Consider the following 16,989-nt stretch of genomic DNA (forward strand, 5'->3'; position numbering starts at 1 on the left):
TTCATATTGGTGTCCTGTAGTAGTAGTTTCTTTGCAGCAGTTTCCTTGAATAAGGCAATGAAGGCCTGATTCACACAGTCTCTTCTGAACAGTTGTTGTTAAGATGTGTCTGTTACTTGAACTATGTGAAGCATTTATTTGGGCTAGAATGTCTGAGGCTGGTAACTCTAATGAACTTATCCTCTGCAACAGAGGTAATTCTGGGTCTTCCATTCCTGTGGCGGTCCTCATGAGAGCCAGTTTCATCATAGCGCTTGATGGTTTTTGCGACTGCACTTGAAGAAATTAAACATTTCTTGAAATGTTCCGTATTGTCTGACCTTCATGTCTTAAAGTAATGATGGACTGTTGTTTCTATTCGCTTATTTGAGCTGATCTTGCCCTAAAATGGACTTGGTCTTTTACTAAATAGGGCTTTCTTCTGTATACCCCCCCCCCCCCCACCCCCCCACACCTTACAACACAACTGATTGCCTCAAACGCATTAAGAAGGAAAGAAATTCCGGAAGGCACACGTGTTAATTGAAATGCATTCCTGGTGACTACCTCATGAATCTGGTTGAGAGAATGCCAAAAGTGTGCAAAATTGTCATCAAGGCAAAGGGTGGCTATTTGAAGAATCTCAAATATAAAATATATTAGATTTTTTGGGGGGTTACTACATGATTCCATATGTGTTATTTCGTAGTTTCAATGTCTTCACTATCATTCTACAATGTAAAAAAATAGTAAAAGAAAAACCCTTGAATGAGTAGGTGTTTTGAGCGGTAGTGTATATTGGTCAGGAGACCCCCTGGAGTGTGTAAGAATTAGCTGGAATTGGTGGTGTTTGAACAATAGGGTGAACTCTTCAGACTGCATCAAGTAGATCACTAAACTTAGAAACTCTTACAGTTGGCTGAAGCCAGGAATGGATTGGCCATCTGGCATTTCGTGAGAATGCCAGATGGACTTGTCCATCTTCAGCCCAATCGGCTTGTCTTACTTGTTTTTTTTTTACATAAAATCTGGCTATAAATGAAATTCATGAAATTGACTTGTTACTAACATCAGAAAACATTAATATTGCTGATAAACACGTAGATAATTCCTTTGATGATGCAGTAGTAGATATACATGGTTATAGCATATACAGGAAAGATAGGAATGCAAATGGAGAAGGTGTTGCTTTATATGGCCAGAGTCATATTCCTGTTAGGCTGAGAAAGGATCTCATGTCAGGTGATGTGGAAGTAATGTGACTACAGGTTCATCTGTCTCACCTAAAGCCTATTCTTGTAGGAAGTTTCTATAGATCACCAGGGTGCAAAAAGTCAGTATTTGTAAAAATGAAAAAGCTGTACTTTAATATCCCTTTGATCATGGTGAAGTTATTAATTACACTTTAGATGGTGTATCAAAACACCCAGTCACGGCAAAGATAAAAGCATCCTTCCTATCTCAGTTTAACCAGGTAGGCTAGTTGAGAACAAGTTCTCATTTGCAACTGCGACCTGGCCAAGATAAAGCATAGCAGTGTGAACAGACAACAGAGTTACACATGGAGTAAACAATTAACAAGTCAATAACACAGTAGAAAAAAAAGAGTCTATATACATTGTGTGCAAAAGGCATGAGGAGGTAGGCCAATAATTACAATTTTGCAGATTAACACTGGAGTGATAAATGATCAGATGGTCATGTACAGGTAGAGATATTGGTGTGCAAAAGAGCAGAAAAGTAAATAAATATAAACAGTATGGGGAAGAGGTAGGTAAAATTGACTATTTACCGATAGACTATGTACAGCTGCAGCGATCGGTTAGCTGCTCAGATAGCAGATGTTTGAAGTTGGTGAGGGAGATAAAAGTCTCCAACTTCAGCGATGTTTGCAATTCGTTCCAGTCACATGCAGCAGAGAACTGGAACGAAAGGCGGCCAAATGAGGTGTTGGCTTTAGGGATGATCAGTGAGATACACCTGCTGGAGCGTGTGCTACAGGTGGGTGTTGCCATCGTGACCAGTGAACTGAGATAAGGCGGAGCTTTACCTAGCATGGACTGACCTGGAGCCAGTGGGTCTGGCGACGAATATGTAGCGAGGGCCAGCCGACTAGAGCATACAGGTCGCAGTGGTGGTTGGTATAAGGTGCTTTAGTAACAAAACGGATGGCACTGTGATAAACTGCATCCAGTTTGCTGAGTAGAGTGTTGGAAGCTATTTTGTAGATGACATCGCCGGAGTCGAGGATCGGTAGGATAGTCAGTTTTACTAGGGTAAGTTTGGCGGCGTGAGTGAAGGAGGCTTTGTTGCGGAATAGAAAGCCAACTCTAGATTTGATTTTCGATTAGAGATGTTTGATATGAGTCTGGAAGGAGAGTTTACAGTCTAGCCAGACACCTAGGTACTTATAGATGTCCACATATTCTAGGTGGTGATGCTAGTCGGGCATGCGGGTGCAGGCAGCGAATGGTTGAAAAGCATGCATTTGGTTTTACTAGCGTTTAAGAGCAGTTGGAGGCCACGGAAGGTGTGTTGTATGGCATTGAAGCTCGTTTGGAGGTTAGATAGCACAGTTTCCAAGGAAGGGCCGGAAGTATACAGAATGGTGTCGTCAGCGGAGAGGTGGATCAGGGAATCGCCCGCAGCAAGAGCAACATCATTGATATATACAGAGAAAAGAGTCGGCCCAAGAATTGAACCCTGTGGCACCCCCATAGAGACTGCCAGAGGACCGGACAGCATGCCCTCCGATTTGACACACTGAACTCTATCAGAGAAGTAGTTGGTGAACCAGGCAAGGCAGTCATCAGAAAAACCGAGGCTACTGAGTCTGCCGATAAGAATATGGTGATTGACAGAGTCGAAAGCCTTGGCAAGGTCGATGAAGACGGCTGCACAGTACTGTCTTTTATCGATGGCGGTTATGATATCGTTTAGTACCTTGAGTGTGGCTGAGGTGCACCCGTGACCGGCTCGGAAACCAGATTGCACAGCGGAGAAGGTACGGTGGGATTCGAGATGGTCAGTGACCTGTTTGTTGACTTGGCTTTCGAAGACCTTAGAAAGGCAGGGCAGGATGGATATAGGTCTGTAACAGTTTGGGTCCAGGGTGTCTCCCCCTTTGAAGAGGGGGATGACTGCGGCAGCTTTCCAATCCTTGGGGATCTCAGACGATATGAAAGAGAGGTTGAACAGGCTGTTAATAGGGGTTGCGACAATGGCGGCGGATAGTTTCAGAAATAGAGGGTCCAGATTGTCAAGCCCAACTGATTTGTACCGGTCCAGGTTTTGCAGCTCTTTCAGAACATCTGCTATCTGGATTTGGGTAAAGGAGAACCTGGAGAGGCTTGGGCGAGTAGCTGCGGGGGGGGGCGGAGCTGTTGGCCGAGGTTGGAGTAGCCAGGAGGAAGGCATGGCCAGCCGTTGAGAAATGCTTGTTGACAGAAGGAAATAATATGTTCTAATATATTCTAAAACATGCATCCTATTTGCAATAAGGCACTAAAATAAAACTTCAAAACATGTGGCAAAGATATTCACTTTGGGACTAATCCGAAACAAAACATTGAGTACCACTATTCCAACCTGGTAGGTTGGGATGGATGGGTTGGAGCATAATGAAAATGTTTAGCAACCCAAAGGTTGCGAGTTCGAATCTCAACACAGACAACTTTTAGCAGCATATTAGCAGCTTTTCAACTACTTACAACTTGTTTTGCTACATTGCAACTACTTAGCTTGTTAGCTAACCTGTCCCCCAACCCTAACCCTGACTTTAAGCCTTTATCCTAACTCCTAAACTTTACTCTAACCTTAACTCTAGCCCCTAACTCTGGCTAAAGTTAGCCACCTATCTAGAATTCGTAACATATCATAAGTTTAGCAAATTTGTGACATATTTTACGTTTTGCAATTTCTTAACATACAATACGAATTGTAATTCGTAAAATATCATATGAAATGGTATGAACTTATTTAAAAACATGTTTTCACTGTCTTTATGGGGCATTGTGTGTAGATGGGTGAGAATTGTATTCATTTTGAATTCAGGCTGTAACACAAGTGCTGAATAAGTCAAGGGGTATAAATACTTTCTGAAGGCACTTCACATGAGAAAGAAACTCACTTTCTTTAGATGACTCTGGTATTTCCTCAACATCGAGATTTGTGAGAATAAATAATTATAATGATAAAACATATGTCCAGCAATGGTTTGCCTTTGTTTCATGATAACTCCTGATTAGCCATATAAATAGTTGGAAAAGTACCTTGAATTTTTGGAACGGTTGCTTTGACAAAGCACATGTGGTTATGTGGATACAATCCATTGAAATACAGGCCACAGTCATCTATTTCCAATTTAGTGATTTTGAGAAAGATAGTGGTGTTGTTACTGAACATTTCAGAATGGTTCCTTTGAAAACCATTATGAAGATCAGGTGTTGAAGCCACACTGTACATAGACGAGATACACACTGGCTCTGATCCATTGACTTGCTTGAACCATGCTGTGTGTCCCACAGCCGTTGTAACATTGGAACACTGCAAGATGATGGTATCCCCAGTACGGACCATCATAGTCTGAGACTGAAAAACCAAAACAGAGACCAAACCTGATACGCAAAGTACAAAGTCACACATTAATGGTTATAATCATTGATATCACATGTACATGTTAGAAATTAGGAGGAAGTGCTGCACTGAACATTCTGGTTATCCATATCTTATATCTTTATGTTTGAAGCCTGAAATGTGGCAAAAGGTCGCAAAGTTCAAGGGGGCCGAATACTTTCGCAAGGCACTGTAGCTACCCAGTAAGAAACACCCCCAGTCTGATTTAGTGCCTGGTCTTGCTCACTATGTTCTGGACATTGTAGAGGGAAGCTGAGAGCATTATCTTTCCAAAGATTGGATCATAATATTTTGTAGCTTAAGCCATTCAAACGATATTTGTAGGAAGAAAACAGAAACCTCTCTGTTTATTACAACACATCTTTTGGTTTACTAGTGTAACCCCGGTAGTATGAACCAAGCTCAAATTGTTTTATTTTATTTCAGAGTTTTTCTCGCAACCCCGTCCCTTAGTTTGGGAAACGCCGTACTAACCAATGATTTCAGGTCATCACTGGCTCCAGCCTTGTAGTTCCAGTGACCTCACACTATGGTAGATGCACTTGTCATCTTTCTAATGTCAGTTAGACCATGAAGAACAAACTGCAGTAAATGGGCATTACCTGACTATAGCAGTGGATGCTGTGGGGAGGACAAATGATAATAATGGCTGGAATGTAGCGAATGGAATGGCATTAAACCATGTGTTTGGTGTATTTTCTACCATTCCACTTATTCCACTTCAGATATTATCACAAGCCCGTCCTCCCCAATTATGGTGCCACCAACCTCCTGTGATCTATCGAGAACTCTTTTCACACATTTGAGTCAATCTCTGATGCCGCAATATACTGTGGTTGAAGTGATCGATCACATATAGGCATGTTGTTCGTGATGAACTTTGGAGAAAAGGTACAGTAATTACTACTGTTAGATTTCATTTAACATGAAAATATAGTTCATTCATGTACATATTCTTTTAGATACCGTGTCAAATTGATCAATTTGATGTTATTTTAATGAATAGAAAAATTGGTTTTTCTTTAAAAAAAACAAGGATATTTCTAAGTGACCCCAAACTTTGGAATGGCAGTGTATATCTGAAACATATACGAATGTTAATCATCTGATCATCTGACAGACAGAACGACTAGTATTTATGAAATTCACTGAGGGTTATGGTCCTCCTCTTCCTCCTCTGAAGAGCCTCCACTATTATACACACAATGGGTATCTATCTATCTATCTACAGAGGAGGACAATGACAAAACACTGTCTGGCAATCTCTCAGTTATTTGCAGTATGTAGAGCCAGCTGTAATGATGCAAACTTACTATTGAAATAGAGATTGAGGTCTTTGATTAATCAAAACATGTATCTTTTTTTTGCTAGGTCTGATGTTTGAAAGACCTTTATCGCTGGAGACACAGTTCACTTGGAATGCTTCATCATTGGGAAACTTGGCAACTACTTCACTTCAAAGTGACAATGGGGCAAGTTCAAGTGTTGATCTAATCTCTGTATGCTCACTCCAACTCCAACTCCTCACTCCAACTCCAATGTTCTTTGGAGATTTGAACCATTTTGCTTTGCTACAAGGAAGAGTGGAACCAGTTTTGGGCTGACCAATTCAGATGCCAGGCCATTAAACACGGTGATATAGTGCTGTGCTGTACGTGAATATGGAAGGTACCAAGCTGAATATTCATGGTAAATACAATATGGTTGTTTATTAACAATATACAAACATGAACCTTAGTTATTACACTGTATTAGCCAATACTGTATTATTTACAATTAGAAAAATGTGGAAATATAAAAGGTTAAATTCTTTCAGGTGCGGACATTCAAGTGGCAACTGAAATTCTCCTTTGCTGTTTACTTTGCAGTCATCATCTTCATCATCAACCTTGTCAGGAAAAAGATCAAGTCAATGATTCAGTTTCTTAATCCTTCAGCTGTTACAAACATAAATGTGGTTTACTGCCTGGTCAAATGTTTCAGTGCTCGTCAGCTTAGTTGACAATGTCAAGGTAAAATGCCCATATGTTGATGATGCAGATTTGCATATAATATTTTATCAAACTTTCAATAAATAATTTAATCATTACAGTATGATATGGTAACATACTCAAACAAGACTGGAAGTACGGCAATTGCATTATGGGAGCATACACAAAGTGTCTCAGAAATGTCTCCATCCTGCCCTCTCCCTCATCCACGCTCTGATCTGCTCATTGAGTAGCTCAGTGCAGCGTAATTTTCTGAGTCCATGTTCATATTTGAAAAAAGGAGAAGAGATAAATGAGAGAGATACATGCTGTCGTGGAATTTCAACACCAGGGACACCTGGAGTCAAACTTAAATGAATCTGGAGAGCTGGAGAGGTTCCAAGAATAGTATTTCACCAAGTAGTACACGTCTGTCAGAGGCTCTCACATCCACATTCACTCTATACTATTCCCAAACACACTCAGTAGTCCCAGACTACAGTGGTCCTAGACCATAGTGGTGCCAGACCACAGACAATTCCCAGAATTGCCTAAAAACAGCTGCCGGTGGGGCTTCTCTACCCTTTCCACAACAGTACTTCATCCACAATTACTAAATTACCCCAGAAACCTATATGAATGTGAAGCAGTATAACGTCAGGCAAGATTTAATGCCAAATTCCTCACTTGGTTTGTGAGTGAAGTGTCCATGCTCACCCCTAATAAATAACAAAACATATATTTTTTGGTGTATTCTTGTTTGGTGTAATATTAATGAGCCTTTCTAGGGCAGGCGTTCCTCTAGCGGAACCCCTCGACAACATTCCGCTGAAAAGGCAAAAATCTTCTTTTATTTTTTTTAAAATTTTTATATGTAACTTTCACACATTAACAAGTCCAATACAGCAAATTAAAGTTAAACTTCTTGTTAATCTACCCATCGTGTCCGATTTCAAAAAGGCTTTACAGCGAAAGCACAACATATGATTATGTTAGGTCAGAGCCAAGTCAAAAAAACAAACAGCCATTTTTCCAGCCAAAGAGAAGAGTCACAAAAAAATATAGAAATATAGATAAAATGAATCACTAACCTTTGATGATCTTCATCAGATGACACTCATAGGACATCATGTTACACAATACATGTATGTTGTGTTCGATAATGTGCAAATTTATATCCAAAAATCTCAGTTTACATTGGCACGTTACGTGCAGTAATGTTTTGATTCCAAAACATCCGGTGATTTTGCAGAAATACTCATAATAAACATTGATAAAAGATACAAGTGTTATTCACAGAATTAAAGAGACTTCTCCTTAACCTGTAGTGACACCCAGCCCGTGAACGGGACCGTTATCATCATCTGACACTAATTAGCATAACGCAACGGACATAAATATTCCTAGAAAATCTTCCTATTCATGAAAATCACAAGTGAAATATATTGGAACACAGCTTAGCCTATTGTTAATCACCCTATCATCTCAGATTTTCTAAATATACTTTACAGCCAACGCTAGACAAGCATTTGTGTAAGTTTATCATAGCCTAGCATAGCATTATGCCTTGCTAGCAGCAGGCAAACTTGTCACGGAAATCAGTTTACCTTTGATGAACTTCGGATGTTTTCACTCACGAGACTCCCAGGTAAACAGCCAAAGTTAATTTTTTTCTAAAAGATTATTTTTGTAGGCGAAATAGCTCCGTTTGTTCTTCACGTTTGGCTGAGAAATCGCCCGGAAATTGCGGTTACCACAACCCCCGAAAAATATTCCAAATTAGCTCCATAATATCGACAGAAACATGGCAAACGTTGTTTAGAATCCATCCTCAAGGTTTTTTTCTAATATCTATTCGATAATATATCAGTCGGGACAATTCGTTTTTCACTCTGACCGATTGGAGTAATGGCTACCTCTTTATTTTACGTGAGAATCTCTCTCGTAGCCACCATGTGACCACTTACGCAATGTGGCTGCCTACAGCAATTCTTCAACAGAAATGAGTAAAACTACGTCACAATGCTGTAGACACCTTGGGGAATACGTAGAAAGCGTAAGCTCGTTGATGGTACATTCACAGCTGAATAGGGAGTCATTGGAACGCAGCGCTTTCAAAACCTGGGGCACTTCCGGATTGGATTTTTCTCAGGCTTTCGCCTGCAACATCAGTTCTGTTATACTCACAGACAATATCTTTACAGTTTTGGAAACGTTAGAGTGTTTTCTATCCAAAGCTGTCAATTATATGCATATTCTAGCATCTTTTCCTGACAAAATAGCCAGTTTAAAACGGGAACGTTTTTTTTTCTCCAAAAATGAAAATACTGCCCCCTATCACCAAGAGGTTTTAATGCAACCGCAGTGTCAGATTTCAAAAAAACTTTACGGAAAAAGCATAATCTGAGTACGGCACTCAGAGCCCAATCCAGCCAAAGAAATGTCCACCATGTTGGAGTCAACAAAAGTTAGAAATAACTATATAAATATTCACTTACCTTTGATGATCTTCATCAGAAGGCACTCCCAGGAATCCCAGTTCGACAATAAATGACTGGTTTGTTCCATAAAGTTCCATAAAGTCCATAATTTATGTCCAAATAGCCACTTGTTGTTAGCGTGTTCAGCCCAGTAATCCATCTTCATGAGGCGTGAGCACTACGTCCAGACAAAAACTCAAAAAGTTCCGTTACAGGTCGTAGAAACAAGTCAAACGATGTATGGAATCAATCTTTAGAATGTTTTTAACATAAAATCCCCCCTCCTTTATAGCAGAAGCCTGAAACAAGTTTCTAAAGATGGTGGAAGCTGTCTTTAGAAGCCTTAGGAAGTGCCTTAGGAAGTGCAACTTGACCCCATAGACACTGTGTATTCGGTAGGCCAAGCTTTGAAAAACTACAAACCTCAGATTTCCCACTTCCTGGTTAGATTTTTCTCAGGTTGTCGCCTACCATATGAGTTCTGTTATACTCACAGACATCATTCAAACAGTTTTAGAAACTTCAGAGTGTTTTCTATCCAATACTAATAATAATATGCATATATTAGCATCTGGGATAGAGTAGGAGGCAGTTCACTCTGGGTACGCTATTCATCCAAAAGTGAAAATGCGAAAAAGAAAGTCAAACGTTAGCACACATTTATCGAGAGCTCTCCTTCACAAGAAAGTGTGTGTTACCACCAGGATAATAATGTTATGTTGTTCATAAATCCCTGTTGATTCTCTTGAGAATAATACGTACATACATTTGAAAGGAGGGAATTCTTAAGGTTTCAGACCAGAATATCCCCAACAAATACATTTTAATAACTGTAGCTACATTTGGTGCCCCTGTTGTGGAATATTCTAATCAAGTGAGAGAGACTTTGTCATTTCTTCAAACAATTATCTTTTTTCAATATCGATGAATTATTGCAATAATGAGACAAGTCAACCCAACAGTCTTGACTTTTGGGCCCAGAGCGTAACCGCTAATAAAAAAACAGATATTATATATGACCTAAAATGCTGAGTCAGGGCTGGTTCCACCCCTCCCATTAGCCACTTTGGTCCATCTCCTGGTTATCTGCACGGAATATTTTATCCCAAAACCGTCTTAGTTTCCCAGATGCCAGTGTAGTTGGCGGGGTGCACGATAATAGCGTTTCAATCAATGACGTCACTCACTCTGAGACCTTGAAGTAGTCGCTTTTCTGGAGCAATGGGTAACGATGCTTCGTGGGAGGCAGTTGTTGATGTGTGCAGAGGGTACCTGGTTCAAGCCCAGGTAGGGGCGATGGGAGGGACAGAAGCTCAACTGTTACACCAGGAAGATGCGCAACGAGAGATTGTTCTAAACTCTTCCAGGCTATCTCTATCTAGGGTCACACACACCACATCTTGTCTATGGAATGCCAGCTTTAGGTTTTTATCGCCAAGTCATTGTCAGCTCAAGCTATCTCTAGCAAAACCCATTAACATGACCATAAGCCCAGACTAACTGCAGGAAGCTAGAGTGGAAACCACCATCTCTTTACAGAAACACAGAATTAAACAGAACAGAAATGTCCTACTATTTGTTAAGTATATAATCCTTAACTATTAATATCAAACAAATCAGGTGAATATTCATTTTGTTCTATCAGACCCCGTGTGAGGACAATACATCATTTTCAGAATTGCATAAAATGTGTGCATCTTTTTTTATCAGCTCTTACACAGTCTTACCCTCAATGCCCAGCTTGGTTCCGTTCACTTGAGTTCCTTCATTGGCTAAAGAGAACCACACAACATTTAGACATTCTGATGGAAGAAAATCTGAAACACAGAGAAGAAGGAGGAGAAGCACTCTAGAGTCGCAGATCGCCATATATGCACCGATTCTGTCCGCACAGGCTGTAATATAATGGGATGCATGGTACCATCTGGAACACACAGGAGAGAGGACATAGTTGGAGAGGAAAATATTTCCACGGGTGAGGACTGGCCATCTGGCATTTCGGCCATTTTTTTTTTTTGCATGATGATAATTACAGTGCCTTGCGAAAGTATTCGGCCCCCTTGAACTTTGCGACCTTTTGCCACATTTCAGGCTTCAAACATAAAGATATAAAACTGTATTTTTTTGTGAAGAATCAACAACAAGTGGGACACAATCATGAAGTGGAACGACATTTATTGGATATTTCAAACTTTTTTAACAAATCAAAAACTGAAAAATTGGGCGTGCAAAATTATTCGGCCCCTTTACTTTCAGTGCAGCAAACTCTCTCCAGAAGTTCAGTGAGGATCTCTGAATGATCCAATGTTGACCTAAATGACTAATGATGATAAATACAATCCACCTGTGTGTAATCAAGTCTCCGTATAAATGCACCTGCACTGTGATAGTCTCAGAGGTCCGTTAAAAGCGCAGAGAGCATCACGAAGAACAAGGAACACACCAGGCAGGTCCGAGATACTATTGTGAAGACGTTTAAAGCCGGATTTGGATACAAAAAAAATTCCCAAGCTTTAAACATCCCAAGGAGCACTGTGCAAGCGATAATATTGAAATGGAAGGAGTATCAGACCACTGCAAATCTACCAAGACCTGGCCATCCCTCTAAACTTTCAGCTCATACAAGGAGAAGACTGATCAGAGATGCAGCCAAGAGGCCCATGATCACTCTGGATGAACTGCAGAGATCTACAGCTGAGGTGGGAGACTCTGTCCATAGGACAACAATCAGTCGTATATTGCACAAATCTGGCCTTTATGGAAGAGTGGCAAGAAGAAAGCCATTTCTTAAAGATATCCATAAAAAGTGTCGTTTAAAGTTTGCCACAAGCCAACTGGGAGACACACCAAACATGTGGAAGAAGGTGCTCTGGTCAGATGAAACCAAAATTGAGTTTTTTGGCAACAATGCAAAACGTTATGTTTGGCATAAAAGCAACACAGCTCATCACCCTGAACACACCATCCCCACTGTCAAAAATGGTGGTGGCAGCATCATGGTTTGGGCCTGCTTTTCTTCAGCAGGGACAGGGAAGATGGTTAAAATTGATGGGAAGATGGATGGAGCCAAATACAGGACCATTCTGGAAGAAAACCTGATGGAGTCTGCAAAAGACCTGAGACTGGGACGGAGATTTGTCTTCCAACAAGACAATGATCCAAAACATAAAGCAAAATCTACAATGGAATGGTTCAAAAATAAACATATCCAGGTGTTAGAATGGCCAAGTCAAAGTCCAGACCTGAATCCAATCGAGAATCTGTGGAAAGAACTGAAAACTGCTGTTCACAAATGCTCTCCATCCAACCTCACTGAGCTCGAGCTGTTTTGCAAGGAGGAATGGGAAAAAAATTCAGTCTCTCAATGTGCAAAACTGATAGAGACATACCCCAAGCGACTTACAGCTGTAATCGCAGCAAAAGGTGGCGCTACAAAGTATTAACTTAAGGGGGCTGAATAATTTTGCACGCCCAATTTTTCAGTTTTTGATTTGTTAAAAAAGTTTGAAATATCCAATAAATGTCGTTCCACTTCATGATTGTGTCCCACTTGTTGTTGATTCTTCACAAAAAAATACAGTTTTATATCTTTATGTTTGAAGCCTGAAATGTGGCAAAAGGTCGCAAAGTTCAAGGGGGCCGAATACTTTCGCAAGGCACTGTATCTGGCTAATAATGGGGTCCTCGAGGAAGAAAAATCTGGATTGTCAGAAATGCCAAAGCCCATTTCTGGTCCCAGTCCACCTGTATTTGCCCAAGGTGTAAATCATTCATATAGAAAGGACTCATGTTTGGCTAATTGATGTAGATGTCAAATTAATTCATTCACATCCTAATGTGCATAAGAGTTACAGTAAAGCCATGTCAATAAGTTAGAGGACAATGTGATTATCTTACAGTAAATACCTACTGAAACAGAGGAGAAATGGACTAGACAGTCTAGATATTCACGCACTGTACTTACTGTACACGTGAGATGCAGAATCACCATACAGATGAGTAGTGGGGTCATCTTGCAGTCCATCCTGAGTGGTTACTCTCGCCTGCCCTGAACCAAATGGACTGGTGCAGTACTGTGATCAGTAGGAACCTTTTTTTCTCTGATTTGTGGGAAAATACAACAAATAACACCCTTCCTGGTAGGTGTGTGAACTGACACTGCACTTCTTACAAAGAGAGCATTTATTGTAAATAATATATATATTATTATTTACAATGTGTAGTCAGAGATATTCTCATGGTGTGCAAGTACCAGGTCTCTCCAAACTATTTGTGTATGTGGTCGCAGAGATGTTCTGTAGACAGCGTGTATAAAGAGATGTACAGTGTGTATAAATGAATGGTTTATTAGGTTAAAAACAGACAGTCATACAACAAAAACAGGATTCTCTATTAGATGATTTCTTACAAGCTGTCAAATGTGATGGCTATTTAAGGCATTACAGGATCATTATGTAAATCTAACATATAGACAATGTTCAAATTATAGTTTCTTTGTTGTGTGTAAAATGCCATACTAATGTCAGTTACCAAAAGCAGTTCTATTAGGCTACCAATAGTACTTGGAGTCTTGTGACAGTGGTGATATTTCACTGCTGCTGAAGGTATCTGACATCAGAGTACACTGCATCCTCTCTGCTGGTCTTCTCTCTTGCTGTTCTAGAGGAGGACTTCTTCTTAGGGGTGAAACTGACAGCTGCGTAGTTCAACACGTCACTGTCTTGATTCTGAGGGGGGTGGAGCCATGAGGAAATACATTATGATGACAGCATGAACTACTATATAATGTTTCTATTCTCCTCTTCAACACTCTACAAAAGACATGACTGTTCAGACTGTACACCCACTACAATGACCTGACAGTCAGTGGAACAGAGACAGAAGTTCCATGGAAAAATCAACAACGATCACAAAGATCAGTAGGCTACATCTAGTAGAGTGACGTATTACTTCCAAAAAAGCGTAATAACATAAAAAGAATACATACACTGAATACTAGCTGTAAGGAAAGTTAAATAGCAGTTGTAAAGAAACACTTGTAAAAACTGAAAATATACTGTATTTATACATTTTGACAAAATTACCTGATTGCCAAACGACTTTGGGACATCTGTCTTCCCTTGAAAGATTGAAATAGAGGAATGCCAGCAATTAATTTGAAGACAATACCTTTTTCTGTTTAACCTCATGTAGTTAGTTAACTATGCTTATAACATGGAAATTGAAATGATGTTTGCAGAATGTACATTTTATTGACATGAAACTTAGACTTGATATAAAGTAATACCTCTGCTATCTCTGTTCAGAGTCTTGCACAGCGCCCAGACAAGTAGAAGGGTCACTATCCCCAGAACGATGTTGGAGACGACCAAGGCCACAACAGTAGGACTCAGATCAAATGGAGAATCATGCTCTGGAACTGTGGAGAATGTACAGGTATTTTGTATTAATTAACCCTTAGTAGTAAGACCATCAAACAATAAAATAATGCACCAATAATCTAATGGTGGTACAGCTCTATCTTGTTGTGACAAAAGTATGTACTTTTTTTAGGTACATTTTTATGAATATATCATTGTGCTCATTTACAGATTAAATGGGAATTACCTTCAATATCCATCTTGGTCCCGTTCCCAAACAGTATCTCCCCACATGAGGCCACAGCACAGTAGTAAGTCCCAGCATCAGAGAGGCTGAGGTTCCTCTTGGGGAGGTTGTAGACACAGCTCTGTGTAGGAGACCCAGCCTTAGTGCTCTTCTCACACTGATCACTCCTGTCTCCATGGGTGTAAATGATTCCTGGACGGGATTCTCCTGAGACATGTCTGAACCAATAGACACTGTGGTCTCCTGCACAGGTCTTAGTGTGTATTGTACAGTTCAGAGTCACAGAGTCTCCTAGCTGGACTGACTCAGAAGCAGGCTGCTGTACAACAGTATCACTGTTCAACTGAGCACCTTTGAAATTAATAAATAATTATTCAATATTACATCCACAAATTTGTTTTAATTAACCAGCATTTGTTTTCCTCTTACATTAATGTGATTGTTGTGGATTGTCAGAGTAATATAGTAGTTAGATTAAAATGTTTATATGCTTTGCAAGAACAACAATTTTCCTAATAATCGTGTTTACATTGGCAATCAAAATAAAATGTATACCAGAAGGAGCATGTTCATTTTGGAGAGCATATTTCATTCTGTGTTAAGACATAGAAAGTTTGTAGCTACGTGAAAACAACTTTTAAAGACACATACATTGTTGTTCCGAACTGACTTTCCTCGTGCTAAAGGGCTAGACGTGCTCGACTGGTGCTAGCACATGCACAGATCAAATACACCACCGGAACGCCAATGAAGGTGATGACATGTCCTAATAACTCTCCAGACTTCTCAGATAACCAGGTGTTTTAATCGGCGTGTGCGTACTACAATCACGTCCTTACGCCGAGTAAGGTGTCTACATGACTAACACCATTCTCAGCCTTCTGCCATAATCAGTTTAATAACAAATTACTAGTGTGCATGTAAACGTACTTGTTATAAATACTGTGTTATCATTACCTTTAACCATCAAGGCGGTTCCAGGTCCAAACTCTACAAAGTTTAAGTGCAAAACTCCACAGTAGTATATTCCAATGTCCTCTGGCTTCGTAGTAGATATAGTTAGGTGACATTTTCTTTTTTCTATCAATACACCAAAACGCCCGTTTCTAAAGTTACCAAAATATTGTACATGTTTGTAAAAGATCTCTGCCTTTGCCACACACTGGAGTTTCTTGCCAGTGGTCATCTTGTACCACACCATGTGATCAACATTACTGGTTACATGGCATTCAACTGTCACGTTGTCCCCCAACTTTGCAGCTAGGAATGGAGCAGGCTGAGAAATCTCAGATGATTTAGTCACATCTGAAACAAAATCAGGTATTTCCATTGAGAAAAAGACAATATACCAAACACTTATTATTGAACAGAGATTGAAACTAGACTTTCTTAGGAATGTGTCACTTACAAGAGTTGCAGAGAAGAAGAAAGACCAAGAGCTCAACCATGTTGTCCTCACCCCTAGCTTTTCTGGTGCAGGGGTGATTTGTTAAGTGCATCCTGTACAAAGTCAGACTCACATATCTTATGTCTGATTGGTCAGATCTAGAGGGCATCTGATTGGTCTGTCAGATTTGTATGTTCGGCTCATCATCTGATTGGCTGCCGAGTAGGTCATATGTGGAAAGAGGAACAGTCTTTCTATGAAGTTTGAATCAGTGTCACTTTGCAAGAATGGATACAAGACAATGCAACCTGAACATATGATGTTTGGATCAGAGGGTCACCCATGTTGTGAGTTAGTAAACTCAAACCTACTTAGGGACTTCCCTGTCTTTATTTTGACTTTACAGTTCACCTAGAGGGTCATTTTTTAACAGTTTAATATATCTAAACGTTAACATATAACATTATGAAAATAAACTAGGATGTAATAACAAACTCATGAAGGAAGCAGTGATTTCTGATCAGAAACCTTTATTCAATTAGCATATTTAAGACATTAGAGATACAATGAAAGCCTACTCATCAAATATTCTAATACAAATAGCTTCTCCAGGTTACAAGTAGAGCTATTTCCTATTTTATTTATGTCACACCCTGACCATAGTTTGTTTTGTATGTTTATATGTTTTGTTTGGTCAGGGTGTGATCTGAGTGGGCATTCTATGTTGTGTGTCTAGTTTGTCTGTTTCTGTGTTTGGCCTGATATGGTTCTCAATCAGAGGCAGGTGTTAGTCATTGTCTCTGATTGGGAACCATATTTAGGTAGCCTGTTTGGTATTGGGTTTTGTGGGTGATTGTCTCCTGTGTCAGTTTTTGTTCCACACGGGACTGTTTCAGGTTTACACGTTAGTTGTTTTTGTAGTTTATTCACG

The 16,989-nt window shown here is 39.9% G+C and overlaps 1 protein-coding gene across 1 annotated transcript; it reads right to left on the reverse strand.

Annotated features, from left to right (window-relative positions):
* Nucleotides 1-13,390: 13,390 nt before the first annotated feature.
* LOC109879335 (uncharacterized) lies at nucleotides 13,391-16,192 on the reverse strand. The gene is made up of 6 exons (XM_020471507.2): nucleotides 16,080-16,192; nucleotides 15,629-15,976; nucleotides 14,672-15,022; nucleotides 14,352-14,483; nucleotides 14,149-14,183; nucleotides 13,391-13,791 (listed from the first exon to the last, which is right to left on the reverse strand). The coding sequence occupies exons 1-6, from the start codon at nucleotides 16,168-16,170 to the stop codon at nucleotides 13,654-13,656; spliced, it is 1,095 nt and encodes a 364-aa protein (XP_020327096.2). The 5' UTR covers nucleotides 16,171-16,192; the 3' UTR covers nucleotides 13,391-13,653.
* Between the last annotated feature and the right edge of the window lie 797 nt (nucleotides 16,193-16,989).

Source organism: Oncorhynchus kisutch, linkage group LG9, assembly GCF_002021735.2.
Source record: "Oncorhynchus kisutch isolate 150728-3 linkage group LG9, Okis_V2, whole genome shotgun sequence".
NCBI classification, from domain to species: Eukaryota; Metazoa; Chordata; class Actinopteri; order Salmoniformes; family Salmonidae; genus Oncorhynchus; species Oncorhynchus kisutch.

Excerpts from the sequence above, each read along its gene's own strand:
- LOC109879335 (XM_020471507.2), bottom strand. The coding sequence starts at position 16,170 with ATGCACTTAACAAATCACCCCTGCACCAGAAAAGCTAGGGGTGAGGAC. Across the intron at positions 15,023-15,628 it reads AACCGCCTTGATGGTTAAAG|GTGCTCAGTTGAACAGTGAT; the intron begins GTAATGATAACA and ends TTAATTTCAAAG. Across the intron at positions 13,792-14,148 it reads CAAAGTCGTTTGGCAATCAG|AATCAAGACAGTGACGTGTT; the intron begins GTAATTTTGTCA and ends CACCCCCCTCAG.